This window comes from Geotrypetes seraphini, chromosome 8, assembly GCF_902459505.1.
Source record: "Geotrypetes seraphini chromosome 8, aGeoSer1.1, whole genome shotgun sequence".
Taxonomy (NCBI): domain Eukaryota; kingdom Metazoa; phylum Chordata; class Amphibia; order Gymnophiona; family Dermophiidae; genus Geotrypetes; species Geotrypetes seraphini.
Window position 1 is genome coordinate 145,420,475 of NC_047091.1, and position 20,198 is coordinate 145,440,672.

A 20,198-nucleotide genomic window follows, 5' to 3' on the forward strand; every position below is an offset into this window, starting at 1 on the left:
GGAATCACGCTTAACCATCAACTAACTTGGATCAATCACACAAATTTAGTGGTACAAAAATGTTTTTATATATTATGGAAATTACGGACCATTAAAAAATATTTTGATCCAGTGTCTTTTAGGCTATTGGTACAATCATTGATCTACCTGTTCTGGATTATTGTAATATCATTTATATGGGATCTTCCCCCAAAATTTTAAGAAGATTGAGAATAATTCAGAGCACCACGGGCCGATTGATTTTTGGTTTGAAGAAGAATGACCACGTCAGCCCATATTATCGTTTATTGCATTGGTTAGCGTTAGAAGCAAAAGTATTATTCAAATTTTCTTGCATTTGTTTTAAGTTGATATCAGGATTGTCTCCAGTTTATCTTTCCCCTCACTTTGAGTTATGTAGACCATCAAGGAATACAAGAAGTTCTCATTTATTTGCCTATCCTCAGCCAATGGTGTCCGATATAAGGCCTTTTTAGACAGGACCTTAGCGTTTCAAGCAGGTAAACTGCAATTTTGGCTTGGTGAATGTATTCATCAAGCCATGTCCTACTATTCTTTTCGAAAATTAGTCAAGTCTTCTCTGTTTGACAAATTTATCACTTAGTTGTGCATTTTTAAAATTGTAATCATATTTTTAACTTTCATTGTACGATTTTATTTTTATGGTATGAATGTATTTTGCTGACTGTCCAGTTTCTTGTGGTGTAAACTGCCTAGAACTTTTGGTAATGGCGGTATAAAAGAATACATTTATTATTATTATTACAAAGTCAGGTGCATATAACCCCACTTCTGCATGTAACCCCACTTCTGCATGTAACCCCACCTGCGCTAGTGACACAAGTGACAGTGCATGGGCTGTCATTTGCAATGGCATATCCTCTGTTATCACTTGTCGTGAAAACCCAAAAAATGAGCAGAAAAAAACCCCACGATGCATGCTAAGCATGAATTCTATTAATGCAACTGTTCATTCAATTATCATTATAGAATACTAGTGTTAGCCTCCAGTTGCACGCTTAACTTTAGGCATGAGCACCTATGCTAGCTGAATGACTGATGTAAACATCTGTGCTTAACTATAAGCGGTTAGATGCGTGATAACTTCTAGTATTCTATAACCCATCACATACATGCTAGGCATGCTCCTTCCAGGTCCATGTCCCCCTTGCAGTTGCAAGCTATAGATTTTGCATTCACTGCCAATTAATGGTTCATCAATTATAGTCAATAATTGGTCATTAGTGGTGATTAGCAGCTATTTATTGTATTACATTGCACATGAACTGACACTATTCTAGAACTTGCACAGTTTATAGAGGACCTGCTTGGTATATCTGGCCCCCATGAGCTTAATTTAACAAAATGTTTTCCCTTATCAACACAAATAGGAAGAAAAGCCATAGTGAATCATACCCTAACATGCTTGTTTTTAACTCCTAGTTAATACAATGATTAAAAATATTCATCACCTTAAGGACTTCTCAAATCAAGTGATCTGATTTGATAATAGTCATCACAACAACCTCGGCATAGTTTAATTATCCACAGGATCTGGTATCATAAGCCTTAGCACGTTCAGATTAACTTTGCATTGTAAATTGGGTTTTAAAAAAAGACAGCATACAGACAAAAATAGCACTATGCAATAAAGACTGGGAAAATGTGTCCTTAAACAGCAATAGGCATTCAAGTACAGCACATCTTCGATAGCTGAAATTATCTCCTGCTTCTAATGCCAAGCCTGGTGCTTTTGAGTTTTGGACTTCAGGATTGGCCCAGGTTCCTCAAATGCTGTTTGGACAATTGCTTACTGGCAGCGAGAAGTGAGATTGCTTTGCACTGGAAGTCTAGTACCATTTCAACAATATATATGTAGCAAAATAAGCTGTTCTATATATTTCTTATGGAGAAATTAAAACTGCATTATACATACAGAATTATTTGGCTTTAAGACTGTCTTTTCTTCGTAATTTATGAGAGTTTTCTTGCATGGGGAGAAGGGGAAAGGGGAGAGGGGTGGGTGCTTAGGTGGTATGGAAAAAGGGGTAGGGGGGTTGAGGATCTTTAAGTTTATTGGTTGTAATTTTTTTTCATAGAATATAAATATGTTCAAATAATTGTTGCCACATAGTTTCTTTGTACGTGTATATTAATTATATCCTTAAATTACAAAATAAAAAATGAATCACTGCCCCTCCCCCCTTTTATGAAGCAGCATCAGGCTTTTTTTAATGCCGGCCATGATGGTATTAGCTCCAATGCTCATAGAATTCCGACAATAAAAAAAGCCTAACACAACTTCGTAAAAGGGGGGAGGGGTAATCTAAGTTTTGCATTTATTAAAATTTGGATCCCAGTTCGTTTGCAAAAGTTAGACAGTTCTAAATCTAATAGATGCTGGCACTGTCATATTGATATAGGGACTTTGGATCATTTGTTGTATTATTGTCCATTGATAATTGATTTTTAGAAGTCGATATGGGGACAAATTAATGTTGTACTTGGGTCATCGATATCACTAACTTATGAAGCTATAATTTGTGGTACTTTATTAAATGTTAAACCTTCTTTGGATCGTTATAAAAGCTGATTTTTCTTAATAATGATGGGAGTAGCCATTCAAATGATAACATGCAATTGGAAATGTTATGATTGACTTAATTATATTTTCTGGTGGGCAAACTTGTGTTCTAGTTATAAATATGAAAGAATGAACGCTGAAATTTTAGATTATAGTAAAGTATTTAACATGGTGTTGAGCCCATTGGCATCATTTATTGAGTCACAATAGATGTCATGTACCTTTTCTTTTTATCTGACCTCCTTACACATCCAGGGTAGGAGGGAGGGTGGTGGGAAATGTATTATTGTTTGTTATTCCTATTTTATTTATTGTATGGAAATTATAAATGTATATCTACTTTTATTAGTTAGGGGGAGGGGGAAAAATGAGTGTTTTTTTGAATTATTTGCATATTTAAAGTAAATTTCTTGATTTGTTTATGTTTAAATTAATTTTATTGCACTATTTATATTTTAAAATTAATAAAGATTTACAAAAAAAAATTTTCCCACAAAATTTTGCACACTCATAAAAAGAAAGGTTTTTGCCAATGATAAATAATGATTGGTATATATAAATTCAACACCCACATATATCTGAAGTATGTTCAGTACAATATAAAAAAAATCTTATATAGCATTGATACTGAAAGTTCTAGACAGTTTATCATTTAAAAAAAAGAAAAGTAGAACAATCTTCCACCGAATTCAATTTTATATCTAATCTAATCTAGTCTTCAAATTATATACCGGGTCTTCTCCCAACGGAGCTCAACTCGGTTCACATGTAATTAAGACTAGAATACATAAGAAAGAGAGAATGAAAGAAAAAAAAGCTGGATTATCGTCAATTCTTTGATACTATAGTTAAGCCATTTAAATTTTGTGTAAACAGCAGAATTTTCAAGGCTTTATGAAATTGTTGAAGCTGGCCTACCAGTCTAATGGACTCAGGAAGTCCATTCCACATCTCTACCAGCTTGAAGGCAAAAGATTGACTAAGCTTTCCTATAGATTTAATACCCTTAAAAGAAGGGAAGATAGTTTATATCTTTGTGAATCCCTCAAACTTTATGAAGCCTCAGTTAATTAATCCAGAGAGTGTAAAAGTGCAGTCACCGTCTCAAATCTCATTTTACGCAAAATAACCAACAAAATAACCCCTGCTGCCATATTTTGAATAGGCTGTAGACGATATATACAGTTAAAAAAAAATTCCTTGTTAGCATTCACACCTGCTCTGTAGACCTGACTTGTGGGTGAGTGATTGAGGAGGAAAATGATGCTTTCCTCTCTGGTGTTCAAAATCAATTTAAACAGTTAAAAAAAAAAAAAAAAAGCATTTTAGATCTCAGCTCCTTAATTGATTCCCCTCAAATGTGCAGATTTGCAAATTCTTGTATTACACATATAAATAGCAAAATCTATTGCTCCCATCTGTAATTGCTGGCACTCACACATACAAACATAGGAACATAGAAACATAGAGTATGACGGCAGAAAAGGGCCGACGGCCCAACAAGTCTGCCCACTCAAGAACCCTCCCTCCCTTGAGAATCTATTAAGCATTCCTCTTGAGCGACCCCACCTGTCTGTCCCATCGTCCCTTGAAGTCGAGCGTGTTACTGGCCTCGACTACCTGACGTGGAAGACCATTCCATCGATCAATTATCCTTTCGGTGAAGAAGTATTTCCTGGTGTCCCCATGAAACCTCCCCCCCCCCCCCCCTGAGTTTTAGCGGATGCCCTCTTGTCACCGTGGGACCCATAGGAAAAAAAATTTAGTCCTCCACCTCAATGCGGCCCGTGATGTATTTGAATGTTTCTATCATGTCCCCCCTTTCTCTGCGCTCTTCGAGAGAATATAAGCGTAATCTGCTCAGACGTTCTTCATATGGGAGATCTTTAAGTCCTGAGACCATCCTAGTGGCCATTCGCTGAATTGACTCCATCCTCTTCACGTCCTTTATATAATGTGGCCTCCACAACTGAACACAGTACTTCAGGTGAGGTCTTACCATGGATCTGTATAATAGCAGTATAACTTCAGGCTTTCGGCTGATAAAGCTCCTTCTGATGCAACTCAGCATTTGTCTTGCCTTGGTTGAAGCTTTCTCCACCTGATTGGCAGCTTTCATATCTTCCTGGATGATTACTCCCAAGTCCCGTTCTGCTACAGTTCTTGTTAGGTTTTCACCATTCAGGGTATATGTTCTGCATGGATTTCCGCTACCAAGGTGCATTGCCTTACATTTTTTGGCATTAAAATTCAGTTGCCAAGTACTGGACCATTGTTCCAGTAAAAGCAGGTCCTGCTTCATAGTGTCGGGCATGGTTGTGCTATCTGGTTCTGTTGCGTTGCCCACAACATTGCAGAGTGTAGCGTCATCTGCAAATAATGTAATTTTGCCACGAAGTCCCTGAGGCAGATCCCTTACAAAGATATTAAATAGTATCGGGCCCAAAACCGAGCCCTGCGGCACTCCACTGGTCACTTCCGATGTTTTTGAGGGAATACCGTTTACCATCACCCTTTGAAGTCTGCCGCTAGGCCAGTCTTCTACCCATGCAGTCAGTGTTTCTCCTAGGCCCATTGCGTTCATCTTGTTCAAAAGCGTCAAAAGGCATTGCTCTGTGTTAGTAAAATGGCTGTTCTCTCTGTATATGCTACAACAGTCGTAGATTTTTCCATGACCTTATTCATATTTTACAAGGAGCTTCACATTCAGTGAGCATTTTGTAAAATATGCTGAAAACTGAACATCTAGAACAGTTAATCACAGAAGCTTCAACCCTTGTCACTTAATCCCGTAGACACTTAGGGCTCCTTTTACAAAGGTGCGCTAGTGTTTTTAGCGCATGCGCCGGATTAGTGCGCGCTACCTGAAAAACTACCGGTAGCGTGCACTAATCCGGTGCATGCGCTAAAAACACTAGCGCACCTTTGTAAAAGGAGCCCTCAAGAAGAGGCGGTAGCGGCTAGCGTGTACGGCATTTTAGCGCACGCTATTCTGCGTGTTAAGGCCCTTGTAAAAGGAGCCCTTAATCCCATGTCTGTTGTTTGATTAATTTATTTTCTGCACATATAGTCTATGATTTATTCTTTAAGTTTTCGTATGCTTTTTGAAGTAGGCACTCATAAACATAATATATATGCAGCATGTATATAAATCAGTATGCCATATAAAAGATGCAGGTAACCTACACACACTGTACTTGAACCCATAAAAAATTATTGATAAGAGTTACATCAACTATTGACACCTTCTATATAATGTCTGACATTATGATTGCGAAAAATGTGCCATTGCGCGAAGAAGCACAAGAATCTCCACTCTTCCAAAGTTTTCAACCACCTTAGTAACACGATCTTTCAGCATCTGGTATTTCTTTGTCGATGGACCTTGAAGCAGAATCACCTTCTGACAGCTCATATCTTGCTTCATTCCTTGCAGAAAAGTCCAGATGGTAGGGTGAGGGCAGCGAAAGGGAGACTGCAATCCGTGATGCCAACCTTCCACTGCATTAGTTGTTCGCACAACTCTATCTGCAGCTGCCTCATTCTGATTTCATAGTTCTGGTCCGAACATTGCAGGTGTGTATGCTGTAGAACGGCCACGCAATCGACGCCCTCTTATATACATGTGCTCAAAGAATCCCGACAGTGCATTCCACAAACGTGGACCCGCTACTGAGATTGCTGATATTTGTGTCTTCCTATAGTGTGTACCTCCAAGTGCTTCAATTGATAGTCGCATTACGGACTGAGATCTCAAGGATCTAAAAGGTGTGTAATGTTTCAACATTTGACTTAGATACCAGGGAGCTACCCTGTAGATCACCTGGTGCACCATCGTCAAGACCTTATACTCAATCCTCATTTCAATCAGCAACCAATGCAACCTTTTCAATACTTGATTGATGTGCTCATTCCAGGCTGTTCCCGTAATCATAAGAACATAAGAATTGCCGCTGCTGGGTCAGACCAGTGGTCCATCATGCCCAGCAGTCCGCTCAAGCGGCGGCCCTTTGGTTAAAGACCAGCGCCCTAACTGAGACTAGCCCTACCAGCGTACGTTCTTGTTCACCAGGAACTTGTCTAACTTTGTGTTTTCCCCTATGACAGACTCCGGAAGAGCGTTCCAGTTTTCTACCACTCTCTGGGTGAAGAACTTCCTTACGTTTGTACGGAATCTATGCCCTCTCGTTCTCCCTACCTTGGAGAGGATGAACAACCTGTCCTTATCTACTAAGTCTATCCCCTTCAGTACCTTGAATGTTTCGATTATGTCCCTTCTCAATTTCCTCTGTTCGAGGGAGAAGAGGCCCAGTTTCTCTAATCTTTCGCTGTATGGCAGCTCCTCCAACCCCTTAACCATCTTAGTCATTCTTCTCTGGACCCTTTCGAGTAGTACCGTGTCCTTCTTCATGTACGTGCGACCAGTGCTGTATGCAGTACTCCAGGTGAGGGTGCACTATGGCCCGATACAGCGGAATGATAACCTTCTTCAGTCTGTTCATGATACTCTTCTTTATCATTCCTAGCATTCTGTTCACCCTTTTCGCCGCCGCCACACATTGTTTGGATGGCTTCATCGACTTGTCAATCAGAACTCCCAAGTCCCTTTCCTGGGAGGTCTCTCTAAGTTCCGCCCCGGAAATCCTGTATTTGAGCATGAAATTTTTGTTACCGACATGCATCACTTTGCATTTATCCATGTTGAACCTCAACTGCCATGTCGATGCCCATTCCTCGAGCCTGATTATGTCACGTTGCAGATCTTCGCAATCCCCCTGCGCCTTCACTACTCTGAATAGCTTCGTATCATCCGCAAATTTAATCACCTCACTCGTCGTACCTATGTCCACATCATTTATAATGATGTTGAAGAGCACGGGTCCAAGCTCCGAGCGGTGTTCTGAACGACCTGTAGTGCTTTATTTTAACTTTCACAATGCCCATCAAGAGTGAATTACAGAAGTCCAATTGCATCACAACAATACCTTGTACCGGAAATCCGTAACAAATATCATAATTCGCACTCTAGAGTAGACAATAAGCTTAATATTTTCCTAACAATTCATATCCCATATTCATAGAAATTTTAGGCATGCTATAGTCTAATTTGTGATATTAAAGTTAAAACTTAGAATGTCAGGTTAGCCTGACCCAAATTAAGCAAGACTGCATTAAAACTAATCACATCAGACAACATACTATACTTTCAAACTGTAAAGAAGTGCCAAAAGCCACATGCTCCTTAAAATGTCTTTTGATTTCATCTAATTATGGGCAAGTAACCAAACAAGATTTGCACAGAATAATTTGCAACTCCGGAGAAAGTGAGAAAAAAAAATCTGAACCCATTAAGTCTGTGTAAGGTGTCTCTATATTATTAATTAGTTTAGCAGTGTTTGTTGTGAATCTTTTTATCTCCCTGTAACTGGAGATACAACACGTCTAGAAAAATCATCCAACTATGAGAGATGTGAATACTGAGCATTGTTTTAAAACAATAATGAAAAAAGTAATGATCAACCACTCTGGCATTATAGAACCTTGTTACCTAGACCAGTGGTTCCCAACCCTGTCCTGGAGGAACACCAGGCCAATCGGGTTTTCAGGCTAGCCCTAATGAATATGCATGAAGCAAATTTGCATGCCTATCACTTCCATCATATGCAAATCTCTCTCATGCATATTCATTAGGGCTAGCCTGAAAACCCGATTGGCCTGGTGTTCCTCCAGGACAGGGTTGGGAATCACTGACCTAGACAATAATGTCAAACTACGTTATCAACCAGACTTATATAGGGCTAGATTCACTAAGCAAACCGATTGTATACTGATCGGTTTACGACCCCATTTGCGACCCGATTCACTAACCTCTGTGCCGATCCGATTCCGATCCGTGCATGCATGTGAGGGGAAACGGCATGCAAAGTAGGCAGGGACACGATTCACTAAACAAATCTGGCACACCGACTGGGCTGGCCGATCAACAGAAGAAGCGACTGTTGGGGACCAGTCGCACACGTCCCTGCTGACTCCCCTGCTCCATTGCCACCCTGCTCTCTACTCCGATCTTACAGCCCTGCTCTCTGCCCTGATCTCTGCCACGACTCTCCTGCCCCGATCTCTGCTGTGAATCTCCTGCCCTGACTCAAGTCCATGGTTTTAACCTGCGGGTTAAAACCACGGGCTTGTGAGTAAAAAGTTAAAAAAATAAAAAAAATTTTTAACACGGACATCAAACGCATGCGCAGACCATCTACAGCAGGGGTCCCCAAAGTCTCTCTTTGAGGGCCGAATCCAGTTGGGTTTTCAGGATTTCCCCAATGAATATGCATGAGATCTATGTGCATGCACTACTTTCAATGCATATTCATCGGGGAAATCCTGAAAACCCAACTGGATTCGGCCCTCAAGGAGGGACTTTGGGGACCCCTGATCTATAGGCAAAGTAGATGGTCTGCGCATGCGTCTGGATCGCTGGACAGTGATCCATGAGTTTGGTGGGGGGCATTCCTCTGATTGCCCCCATTTGAATACAGGCCCATTGTGAATCAGTCGGCCTACGTCGGATCGGACATGGAGTGGACTGACTCGGTCAGGTTAGGGAATCTAGGCCATAGTGTCTTTCCTGTATTTATTTCTGTGTCTGGTTATTAGAGTCTCTTGGCTTTTGGATTATTACAAACACCATGAACATCCCTTTTTCTTTATTGTATGCTTTTTATTTTCTTCTTCCTCCTAAAAAAAAAAAAAAAAAAAGTTAATATATTGCAAAGTGATACTTTTTTTTTTTAATGCCAAAAAAGGGGCCAGCACCACTGGCATAATAAGGAAAATGCATGGGGGGTGGTGGAGCAGTCCGTCCCAGGTGCGGTCTTTGTAATGGGTGCAGACACCCATCCTCCTCTCTGCCCCCTCCTTCCCGAACCCCCGTCACGCGCGTGCACCCCTTCCCTCTTCCCTCTTTAATTTTTCCTGCGTGAGCAGCATTACGAATTTGCTGCCCACATTGAGGGAGTGTGTGGTGCAGTGGTTAGAGCAGCAGCCTTAGCACCTTGAGGTTGTGGGTTCAAATCCCACACTGCTCCTTGTGACTCTGGGCAAGTCACTTAATCCCCCGTTGCCCCAGCTACATTAGATAGAGTGTGAGCATGCCAGGACAGATAGGGAAAAATGCTTGAGTACCTGAATGTAAACCACTTAGACTATGGACTCTTTTTATCAAGCCACGCTAGCGGTTTATCGCGCGTAATAGCATGTGTTAAACCACTGGCCGCGCTAGGCGCTACCGCCTCCTCTTGAGCAGGCGGTAGTTTTTAGGCCAGCGCGTGATGAAAAGTCGCGCGCGTTAACCCCGTTAGCGTGGCTTGATAAAAGGAGCCCTATAAGTGGTAAATAAATACTAAAAAAATAAAAATAAGTATTGGTGTTGCCTTTCTCTGATGTCACTTCCGGGCTCCGGGCCTAGGAAGTAATGTCAGAGGGATAGCTGACATGACACAGGCAGCAAGTTCGTGCTGTTGCTCTCACCTGGAAAATTAAAAAGATATGGGAGAAGGAAAGGGAGGTGCGTGCACAGCAGGGGAGGGGGGTTAGAAACAAGGGGGGCAGGGAGGGGCACCACTTACCCTCGCTATGCCACTGGCTGGCACTCTGATGGCAAACTACATAACATAGTAACATGATAGATGATGGCAGATAAAGACCTGTACGATCCATCCAGTCTGTCCAACAAGATAAACTCATAGCATAATGAATGACGTGATATGACATATGCCTACTTGATATTGATTTGTCCTTGGCCATTTTCAGGCCACAGACTGTAGAAGTCTACCCGGCACTGGCTTTGTTCTCAAACTACTGAAGCTGTCATCAAAGCCCTACTCCAGACCATCCAGATCTGTCCAGTCATGATCGAGGCGCAAACAGTAGACGTCTGCCCGGCACTGCCTTTGCGTTCCAATTACTGGAGTTGCTGTCTAAGCACTGCTAAGTTGTTTGTTTGTTTTTATTATTATTATTATTTTTATTTATTTAATATCTTTTATATATTTTTATCTCCCAATTGGTTTTTGGTTTTTGTACAGAATGGAACAAAAAAACCAAGACTTCTTTAATTGTTTGGGGGTATTTTTTGTGCCATTCTGTACATAAAACAAAAACCAATCGGGAGAAAAAAATATATAAAAGATATTCAAGATCTTCAATATAAGGATCAGCAATAAAAGGAAGATCTAATTCTGTAAATAAAAATCTTATACTAAATAAATGTATATGGTGCTCAGTAAGAGATTAATACCATCCCGAATGATAGTAGTTTAACTTAGGCCCAATTTTACTAAGGTGCGCTAATCGATTTAGCGTGCGCTAATTCGATTAGCGCGCCTTAGTAAAAGAAGGGGGTTAGCTTTATGATCTGAATATTACCTTTGGAGCTTTATTATAATTTGTTTGATTGAACCAAACGGTTTTGAATACTTCAATTGGATATTTTTTCACTTTTGGAATTTGCGTTTGAATGGATTTGCACTTTCACGGTATTGCACGGTGATATTATTGGAGATACAGATTGACTGAGATATCATCCGGCAAGAAATTACAACTCCCTCCTGCCTGTTGGGAGAACTGCTATAAAGATAAATAATACTTTGAAGTCTTAATACATTTCACATGCTTTGGAGGTAAGCAGGATGGTCTTTTATATTTTTGAGCTATTTGATCTGTCTTCTGAACATCACCATTTTTCATAAGTGAACCCCAAACTAGACCCTAGATATGATTACACTTTACCTACTACAATAGTTGAATCTCTACACAATTATAGCCTGCATTGCTTCTTGCGATTTTTCTGCTTAATAAGACGTCATTGGGTTATGTGTTTCTGTATCATGTTCAAGCTGGCTAAATGAGATTTTTAATTATCAACAGCTAGAGCAGACTGATTTGAGTAGGTCCAGCAGCAGACCTGGTTTGACTCAGTAATAGTGTTGTGATGTATTAGATATAATTAAATTATCAGCACCGATGCAAGCTGTGAATTAACTGGATTCCCTAATTGGCAAAAATTTGCACAAAGCATGGAGCAACAGAAGGCTTAATAGTTTTCACCAGGACTCAGTTTATAATCTGGTGGGCAGTAAATTTAGCAAAAACAAATAGATTAGAGAGAGGTTTGTTTGTTTGTTTGTTTTTTAAATTGGGCCAATATTGTGCCATTAGTAGATACAGCCTCGGTTATCTGCCTTCCGTGGTGGGAAATGGAATGTCTCTCCTAAGGTTTCTTTCAATGGTGAATGAATTGAGGACATAACACGCTACGGTCCAGGTATAACCTCTAAAGAGAAAGGGATGTCCATACTGTAATTCTAGGACTTCCGTAAAGAAGCAGTACAGACTTGGGCCTTTGGTAATAGGGGACGTGCTTGTCATTTTAAATATGAAGGCATAGAGGTCAGCAGGCACACTGTATTTATCCTTCCCCTCCCCCTTTTACAAAACCGCAATAGCGTTTTTTAGCGCAGGCTGAATGCTCTGTGCTGCTCCCGACACTCATAAAGTTCCTATAAGTTTCGGGAGCAGCGCAGAGCATTCAGTGAGCCGGCCTGCGCTAAAATACGCCATCGCCATTTTGTAAAAGTGGGTGTTAATGAATTTGAAATATTTCTAGCCTGCCTATTACTAGGTGAGATACAATAAAATGAACATAAAATCAAACATAAAAAAGCAAAATGCAGAAAATTAATTAGTCTATAATTAATAATTAAGACAAAAAACTTTGAATAAAAACAGGCATGTCTTCAATTTCTTCTTATACAACCAGTTCGGTACTAGTTCTCAAATAATTGGGCAACTGATTCCGTAGCATCGGATTTCTGATACAAAATGCAGCATTTCTCATAATTGCATAATGTACCTCTGAACTATGTGGGTCATGGGTGGAATGAGGCGGGTCCAGGGGTAGAAAGGGGCACGGGTGACGCTTCCTCTTTTTTTTGACCAAAAATCTGGTACTCCTATACCAGCGTAACTTCCCAAATGCCCATATATTCAGTTACAGTGCTGAAATATTGGCTGGCTTTAAATATTTGGATCTATTTTAGCCAGCAGCAGTCAGTGGCTGAATATTGACCTGCTATTTGTTAAGCTAGGCTAGATTGCTGCTTGGGCCTTTTTATTGGGTGGGGTGGAGGTGGGTAGGTTGCCCATGTAATACAAAAGAATATCATACTAGCTGAACTTGCCCTTATTCCAGCTTCTTCTCTATTAACAGTTTTTACCTTATCTCCAAATTCTAGAAATAGCATCTAAAGTTAGACACCAAATTCCATACCTAGTTATAGAATAGTCAGTTATACCCATAGGCGTCGGAACAGGGGAGGCCACAGGGGCTGTGGCCTCCCCAAAAAATGGCAATCACAAATATGGCTCTTCCGACTCCCCCACCTACCACCTCCCCACCATTGTAATTTAAAATCTTCGGGCTGCCAGCAGCACAACGAAGCGAGCCTACCCCTGTCAGCTTGCCTCAGAAGTATTCTTTCTGCAGCACTTTCTCTAGTGCCAGGCAGACTTCTACAGTGGGATTCCCAATTATGGCTAGATAAATCTAATAGGGCTGTAGCGAGCTTTGATAGTACTTGAAAATTAAGCCAGTGGCAGGCAGAGTTCTACGGTCTGTGCCCTGAAAATGGCAAGGATAGCTCAAAATCAAGTATGCACATGTTATCATATCATATAGTAGGAGTTTATTTTGTTGGGCAAACCAGATGGACTAGGTCCTTTATCTGTACCAGAACCAGAATGGAATTGTCCAGATCAGAATGATGTGCACTAAAAAAGTGTCCTCCAATTCATCTGACAATATGAAGATCTTTATTCCTCCAATGACACAATAATACATTCAACCAGTGGTCCATCATTCCCAGCAGTTTGCTCCCGTAGTGGCCCTCTGGTCAAAGACCAGTGCCCTGACTGAAACCATCCCTTTCAGGGTACATCCTTGTTCTAATTTTGTCTTGAATCCCTGGAGGATGTTTTCTTCTATGACAGACTCCGGAAGAGCTTTCCGGTTTTCCACCACTCTCTGGGTGAAGAAGAACTTCCTTTTGTTCGTACGGAATCTATCCCCTTTCAACTTTAGAGAGTGCCCTCTCGTTCTCCCCACCTTGGAGAGGGTGAACAACCTGTCTTTATCTACTAAGTCTATCCCCTTCAGTACCTTGAATGTTTCGATCATGTCCCCTCTCAATCTCCTCTGTTCAAGGGAGAAGAGGCCCAGTTTCTCTAATCGTTCGCTGTACGGCAGCTCCTCCAACCCCTTAACCATCTTAGTCACTCTTCTCTAGACCCTTTCGAGTAGTACTGTGTCCTTCTTCATGTACAGCGACCAGTGCTGGACGCAGTACTCCAGGTGAGGGCGCACTATGGCCCGGTACAGCGGCATGATAACCTTCTTCGATCTGTTCATGATCCTCTTCGTTATCATTCCTAGCATTCTGTTCATCCTTTTCGCCACCGCTACACATTGTGTGGACGGCTTCATCGACTTGTCGATCTGAACTCCCAAGTCCCTTTCCTGGGAGTTCAGATCCCACAGTATTATTCCCCAGATAGTAAGTGATATGTATTCCAAGTTTGGATGAAATCTGTCCATGCGTTTCAAGTTTTATTAAGGTTTGTTATATACGCAATATCATATACTTCAATGCATATAATATTTTTTAAAAATAGGGGACAAAGCAAAACATTTTTATACAATTGAGTACAAATTCTATACGTTCTAATACATAACTGATACAGAAGGCGAGGGGGATGAACTACAATCTAAAGAAAGAGAAGAAACATTTAGGCAAGAACACATATGGTGGGAACACAAAAGAGAGAAACAACAAAAAAAAGGGGATATAAAGTCAGAAATGATCATAGAAAAAAGAAGATAAATTTACGACCTACTCGTAGGTCTAATTAAGAACTAAAAGATTTAGTAATTGGTAAGTTAAGCTATCTATGTTTCAAATGCGTCCTTATACAGGAAGCTTTTTAAGGAACGCTTGAATTTTTCTAAAGAAGGTTCATTGCGTAAGTATATTGGTAAATTGTTCCAAAGCTGAGAAAATGGTAGATCTCCTGGTCCCTATTACTTTTAAAGAAGGGATAGTAGTAAATATTGTTGTGTTGATCTAAGTGCCCTGAATGGAGAGTACGGTATCAAGAGAAGATCCAGAAATATCAGAGCGTGTGATTAAGAACATAAGAACATAAGAATTGCCGCTGCTGGATCAGACCAGTGGTCCATCATGCCCAGCAGTCTGCTCCCGTGGCGGCCCTCTGAATTTTAAAAGTTATTCTATGTGTGATTGGTAACCAATGTGCTGCTTGTAGAAGTGGTGTAATGTGATCATATTTTTTTTTGAATTAGTAATGCTGGAATATACATACATATTTTTGTTGAACATTCATACATACACACACAGATACATCCGATTTTATATATAGAGATTTATATGCTGCCAATCGATGGAGGTTGTTTAAGCCAGTAGTTCCCAACCCTGTCCTGGAGGACCACCAACCAATTGGGCTTTCAGGATAGCCCTAATGAATATGCATGGAGCAGATTTGCATGCCTGTCACTTCCATTATACGCAAATCTCTCTTATGTAGGGTTACCAATTTTCGGGCTGCAAAAATCCAGAGGCATGGCCATGCCCTGTTCCGCATCTGGCCCTACCCTGTTCTTCCCCATCCCCACCTAGTTCCGCCATTGGCTCCGCCCTGTTCCGCCCCAGCCCCTAACAGTTCCGCCTCCAGCCCCGCCCCCACAAACCTCCTCTCTTCTTCCCCGACAAGCTCCAGCCATGTTTAGAGGGCCCGGAGTAGGTGTAAATTTGTGTGATGTCATCTGGGCATACTCAGATGCCCTGCAGATGCAGTCAGAGCTCGTTGGTGTGTTCTTAAACCCGGACAAACTGTCAGGTTTTGGAAAGTCTGTCCGGACCCTGGACAGTCTTCTAAAAAGAGGCTATGTCCGGGTTTTCCCAGATGTCTGGTAACCCTACTCTTATGCATATTCATTAAGGCTATTCCGGAAACTCGACTGGCTGGTGTTTCTCTAGGACAGGATTGGGAACCACTGGTCTAAGTAGTGTTTACATTTCTCAAGCATTTTTCCCTATCTGTCCCGGCGGTGTTATAGATAGGATAATTCATCTATCATTAATCCCAGGCTCAAATACCTAATTTTAACCAGGCCTTATGTATAAGTCACAACTTCCCCTATCCTCTTTTTAGGCTTAGCCATAATTTTTAAACATTCTTCATTACCCTCCTGATGTTTTTTCCTTAAATGTACTTTCACTTTCCTTAAAGATTGTAGTTCACCCCTTTTCCCTTTTGTATCGCTAATTACTTGTGTACATACATTGTATGTTTATGTGTACAAATTGTTTTATTTTTGTCTCCTAATTTTAAATTGTCATACGCATTGGAGTATTTGATATTGCGTGTACAACAAACTTTTAATAAACTTGAAACTTGAATCTCCCAATAAGAAGCCGAAAGCAAAGGTCATGTCAGAACTACCTTCATGTCCTCATCTATCAATGGTACATTTGAGCAGAGTGCCTATAAAATTCAAAATGACAGGAAAAAGTTAGGAAAACATGGAGATCGTCAATGCTTCTAACGGCTGCATGTATAGCGAATATCTCGCCAGAATGAATGCAGCTCTTTGGGTGACCAGGACTCACTAAATTTCAGGGGTGAGGCTGGGAAGGAGGGCAATTGTGAATAGATGGAATTTTCTATAAATTCATGTCTGCCTTCAGTTTTCATTCTCCTAAGAAATTTAGGGCTCCTTTTACGAAGGCGCGTTAGCGGTTTGACGTGCGTAATAGCACGCGCTAAGCCGCCGGCCGCGCAAGCCGCTACCGCCTCGAGCAGGCGGTAGTTTTCCGGCTAGCACGGGGGTTAGCGCGTGATTAAAAGTCACGCGCGATAAAGCCGCTAACGCGGCTTCGTAAAAGGAGCCCTTAGAGGCCCTTTTACTAAACCGTGTCAAGCACATAATATGCAGTTTACTACACGGAACTGCTAACAAAGAGCCATGTTAAGGGGCTTGGTGGTAACTTAGCAGTTACCAGACAGTAAACTGCAGTAAAGGCTGGATTATTTAAATAGCGCTCAAAAATGGAGGCTGGAAAAGTTCCGTGCATAAATTAGGCACTTTGGCCCTGATTCTATAAAAGGTGCCTACAGTCAGGTGCCTAGATCAGGGCATCTAGCCGAACTAGGTGCCTAACTTAGGCCCTCTTTTACTAACCTGCGGTAGAGGTTTCTACCGCGACCCAGGGCGCTAAATGCTCCAATGCTGTTTTGTCGCTCATAGAAATTCTATAAGCTTCGGAGCATTTAGTGTTCCGGGCCATGGTAGAAATCGTAACTGCAGCTTAGTAAAAAAGGAGGGGGGGGGGATAATTTTTTTAAATGGCTTAATTGGTGATGATAATTGAAAGTGCCATAAAAAAACAATTAAAAATTATTTAAAAAATTAATTTGCCAGTATGCTCTTAAATCATCTTTTTAATGGCACTTTCAATTATCAGCGCTGATTTAAAAAATTAAGGTAGGCACCTAGATAGATTAGGTAAGCAATCTATGCACCTGAAATTAGGCCTTTGTTAGGTAAAAGAATGATAGGCTTAAATTCATAAACATAACTTTAAACTACTACTCGAGACTAAGATGGTTAAGGGGTTGGAGGAGCTGCCGTACAGCGAAAGATTAGAGAAACTGGGCCTCTTCTCCCTCGAATAGAGGAGATTGAGAGGGGACATGATTGAAACATTCAAGGTACTAAAGGGGATAGACTTAGTAGATAAGGGCAGGTTGTTCACCCTCTCCAAGGTAGGAAGAACGAGAGGGCACTCTCTAAAGTTGAAAGGGGATAGATTTCGCACAAACGTAACGAAGTTCTTCTTCACCCAGAGAGTGGTGGAGAGTTGGAACGTTCTTCCGGAGTCTGTCATAGGGGAAAACACCCTCCAGGGATTGAAGACAAAGTTAGACAAGTTCCTACTGAACAAGGACGTACACTGGTAGGGCTAGTCTCAGTTAGGGCGCTGGTCTTTGACCAAAAGGGCCGCTGCATGAGCGGACTGCTGGGCATGATGGACCACTGGTCTGACCCAGCAGCGGCATTTCTTATGTTCTTTTGTTTGGCTGAAAATATGGCACACTGTAGAAGTATAATTTAGGAGCACAGCTTTTTTTTTTTTTTATTGGACCTGATGTTTCCAGCTTAGGCCATAGACTAGGTCTATTGCTAGAGTCTGGACTATGTGTTTCTTTAGGTCAGCAGTAACCCCGCCCCCCCCTCCCTTTTACAAAACCATAGCACGGGTTTTAGCACCAGCCGTGGCGGTAACAGTTCTCGGAGCTGTTATAGCTGCAGCCGGCACTAAAAACCTCATTACGGTTTTGTAATTGGGGGGGGGGGGGGTAAGTCTAACTCTTCGATACCCAACTCAATGGCCACCAAAACTGCTCATTGTTTGCCTAGCATATAACAATTGAAAGAGTGAGAGCAGAACTACTAATCAAGAAAGCCTGGGATAGGCACGTGGGATCTCTTAGAGAGAGGAAGAGATAATGGTTACTGTGGATGGGCTGACTGGACGGGCCATTTGGCCTTTATCTGCCATCATGTTACTATGTTTCTATAACCATTAAGTTCTATGACTTTACAATGCAAATGTTAAGAGCCTTTGCTAATAGGAAGAGGACAAGATAGTGGATGCTGCGGATGGGCAGACTGGGTGGGCCATTTGGCCTTTATCTGCCATCACGTTTCTATGTTTCATTTACCTCTCTTGTTCCTCCTCCAGGAATATGAACTGAAAGATGCTGTGCAGGAAAAAACTCACTTGAACCTTCATTATGCGAGTCTTTCCCAGAAGGCGCTACAGTATGACCAGGTAACGTCAGCGTTCTAGCACTGAGAGCAGCACTTATCACATGTGACCAACACATTGCGAAGCTGACAAAAGCAGGGAGTTTGGCAGACGGCATCTTTCTCATTTGCTCTGCACTGATAAGGGCTGCAGCATGTTGGGGGAAAAAAGTGTCCTCCTTGGTTTTCCTTGAGCAGAGGAAGAAGCATTTTGTTATCTGTCTTATGTTCTTTAGATTTGTCCTTTCTTCTCTTTAAATCTCGGGGCAGCTGAACATAACTTTCTGCTGGCTCTTGCCAATAAGTAAAGAGATTCCAGGTCAAAATGAGAGGGCAGAACTGGGGAAGATCAGGGTTCCGGGTTTTGAAAAGCCGTCCAGACCCCCGGACATGTCCTTAAAAGGGCGTCTGATAACCCTAGGAAGGAGTGGCCTGCAGTCCTCAAGGACAGGGCTGACGGCTGCCCAACATGTAAATTCTTTCGGCGGGGAGGAAGTCTTCAGCTGGCAGGGCTAGGGAATCCCCGCCAGCAATACTAAAGAAGATGGCATTTTGGGCCCACTCGTGGCTTACGCCACTGCTGCAGATGCCTAAATGCTGGCATAATTGACACTACCCCCCTTTTACAAAACCATAGCGTGGTTTTTAGCACCAGCGGTAACAGCTCCGACGCTCATAGGAATTCTATGAGCATCAGAGCTGTTACCGCCATGACCAACGCTAAAAACACTAGGGTGGTTTTTTTAAAGGTGGGGGTATAACTTTCATGTGCTAAGGGGGGGCTAAGCATTTAAATGTATACGTAAGTATATAGAATTAGGTAGGGTTACCAGACGTCCGGGAAAACCAGGACATGTCCTCTTTTTAGAGGACTGTCTGGGTGCTCAGGTGGACTTTCCAAAACCTGGTAGTTTGTCTGGGTTTTGGAAAGCCCCAGCCTCCTGGCCGCGTCTGGAGGGCCTCTGAGCATACACGGATGATGTCACACGCATCCGCGGATGCTCGGAGACCCTCCAGACGTAGCCCAGAGGTCGGAAAGATGAGGGTGTGCAGGGGCGGAGCCAGAGGTGGAACAGGGCAGGGCTAGAGGCAGAACGTGGCGGGGCCATATGCCCAGGTTTCTCCAAAGAAAAATCTGGTATCCCTAGAATTAGGGGATGGTGATTATTCATTTCCTTTACACCAGGGATCTCAAAGTCCCTCCTTGAGGGCCACAATCCAGTCGGGTTTTCAGGATTTCCCCAATGAATATGCATGAGATCTATGTGCATGCACTGCTTTCAATGCAAATTCATTGGGGAAATCCTGATAACCCGACTGGATTGCGGCCCTCAAGGAGGGACTTTGAGATCCCTGCTTTACACCACAGTGGCACCTTGATAGAAGACATATGCTATGCTTTAGCTCACAGGTGTCAAAGTCGGTCCTCGAGGGCCGGAATCCAGTCGGGTTTTCAGGATTTCCCCAATGAATATGCATGAGATCTATGTGCATGCACTGCTTTCAATGCATATTCATTGGGGAAATCCTGAAAACCCGACTGGATTACGGCCCTCGAGGAGGGACTTTGACACCCCTGCTTTAGCTGGTTCCTTTCTCAGATATAATTACTGTTTTGCAAGCATTGGATGTGGACCTTAAGACCAGTCCAAAATGTCCATTTTCATTCCC

At 41.9% G+C, this 20,198-nt stretch overlaps 1 protein-coding gene across 18 annotated transcripts in view; it reads left to right on the forward strand.

Annotated features, from left to right (window-relative positions):
* Positions 1–20,198, forward strand: part of RIMBP2 (RIMS binding protein 2) — a 598,797-nt gene that overhangs the window by 313,223 nt on the left and 265,376 nt on the right. For all 18 annotated transcript variants that reach the window (XM_033956341.1, XM_033956346.1, XM_033956345.1 and 15 more), the window contains one exon: positions 18,463–18,552. In XM_033956341.1, coding sequence (XP_033812232.1) covers positions 18,463–18,552 — 90 coding nt within the window. The remainder of the gene's footprint in view (positions 1–18,462; positions 18,553–20,198) is intronic.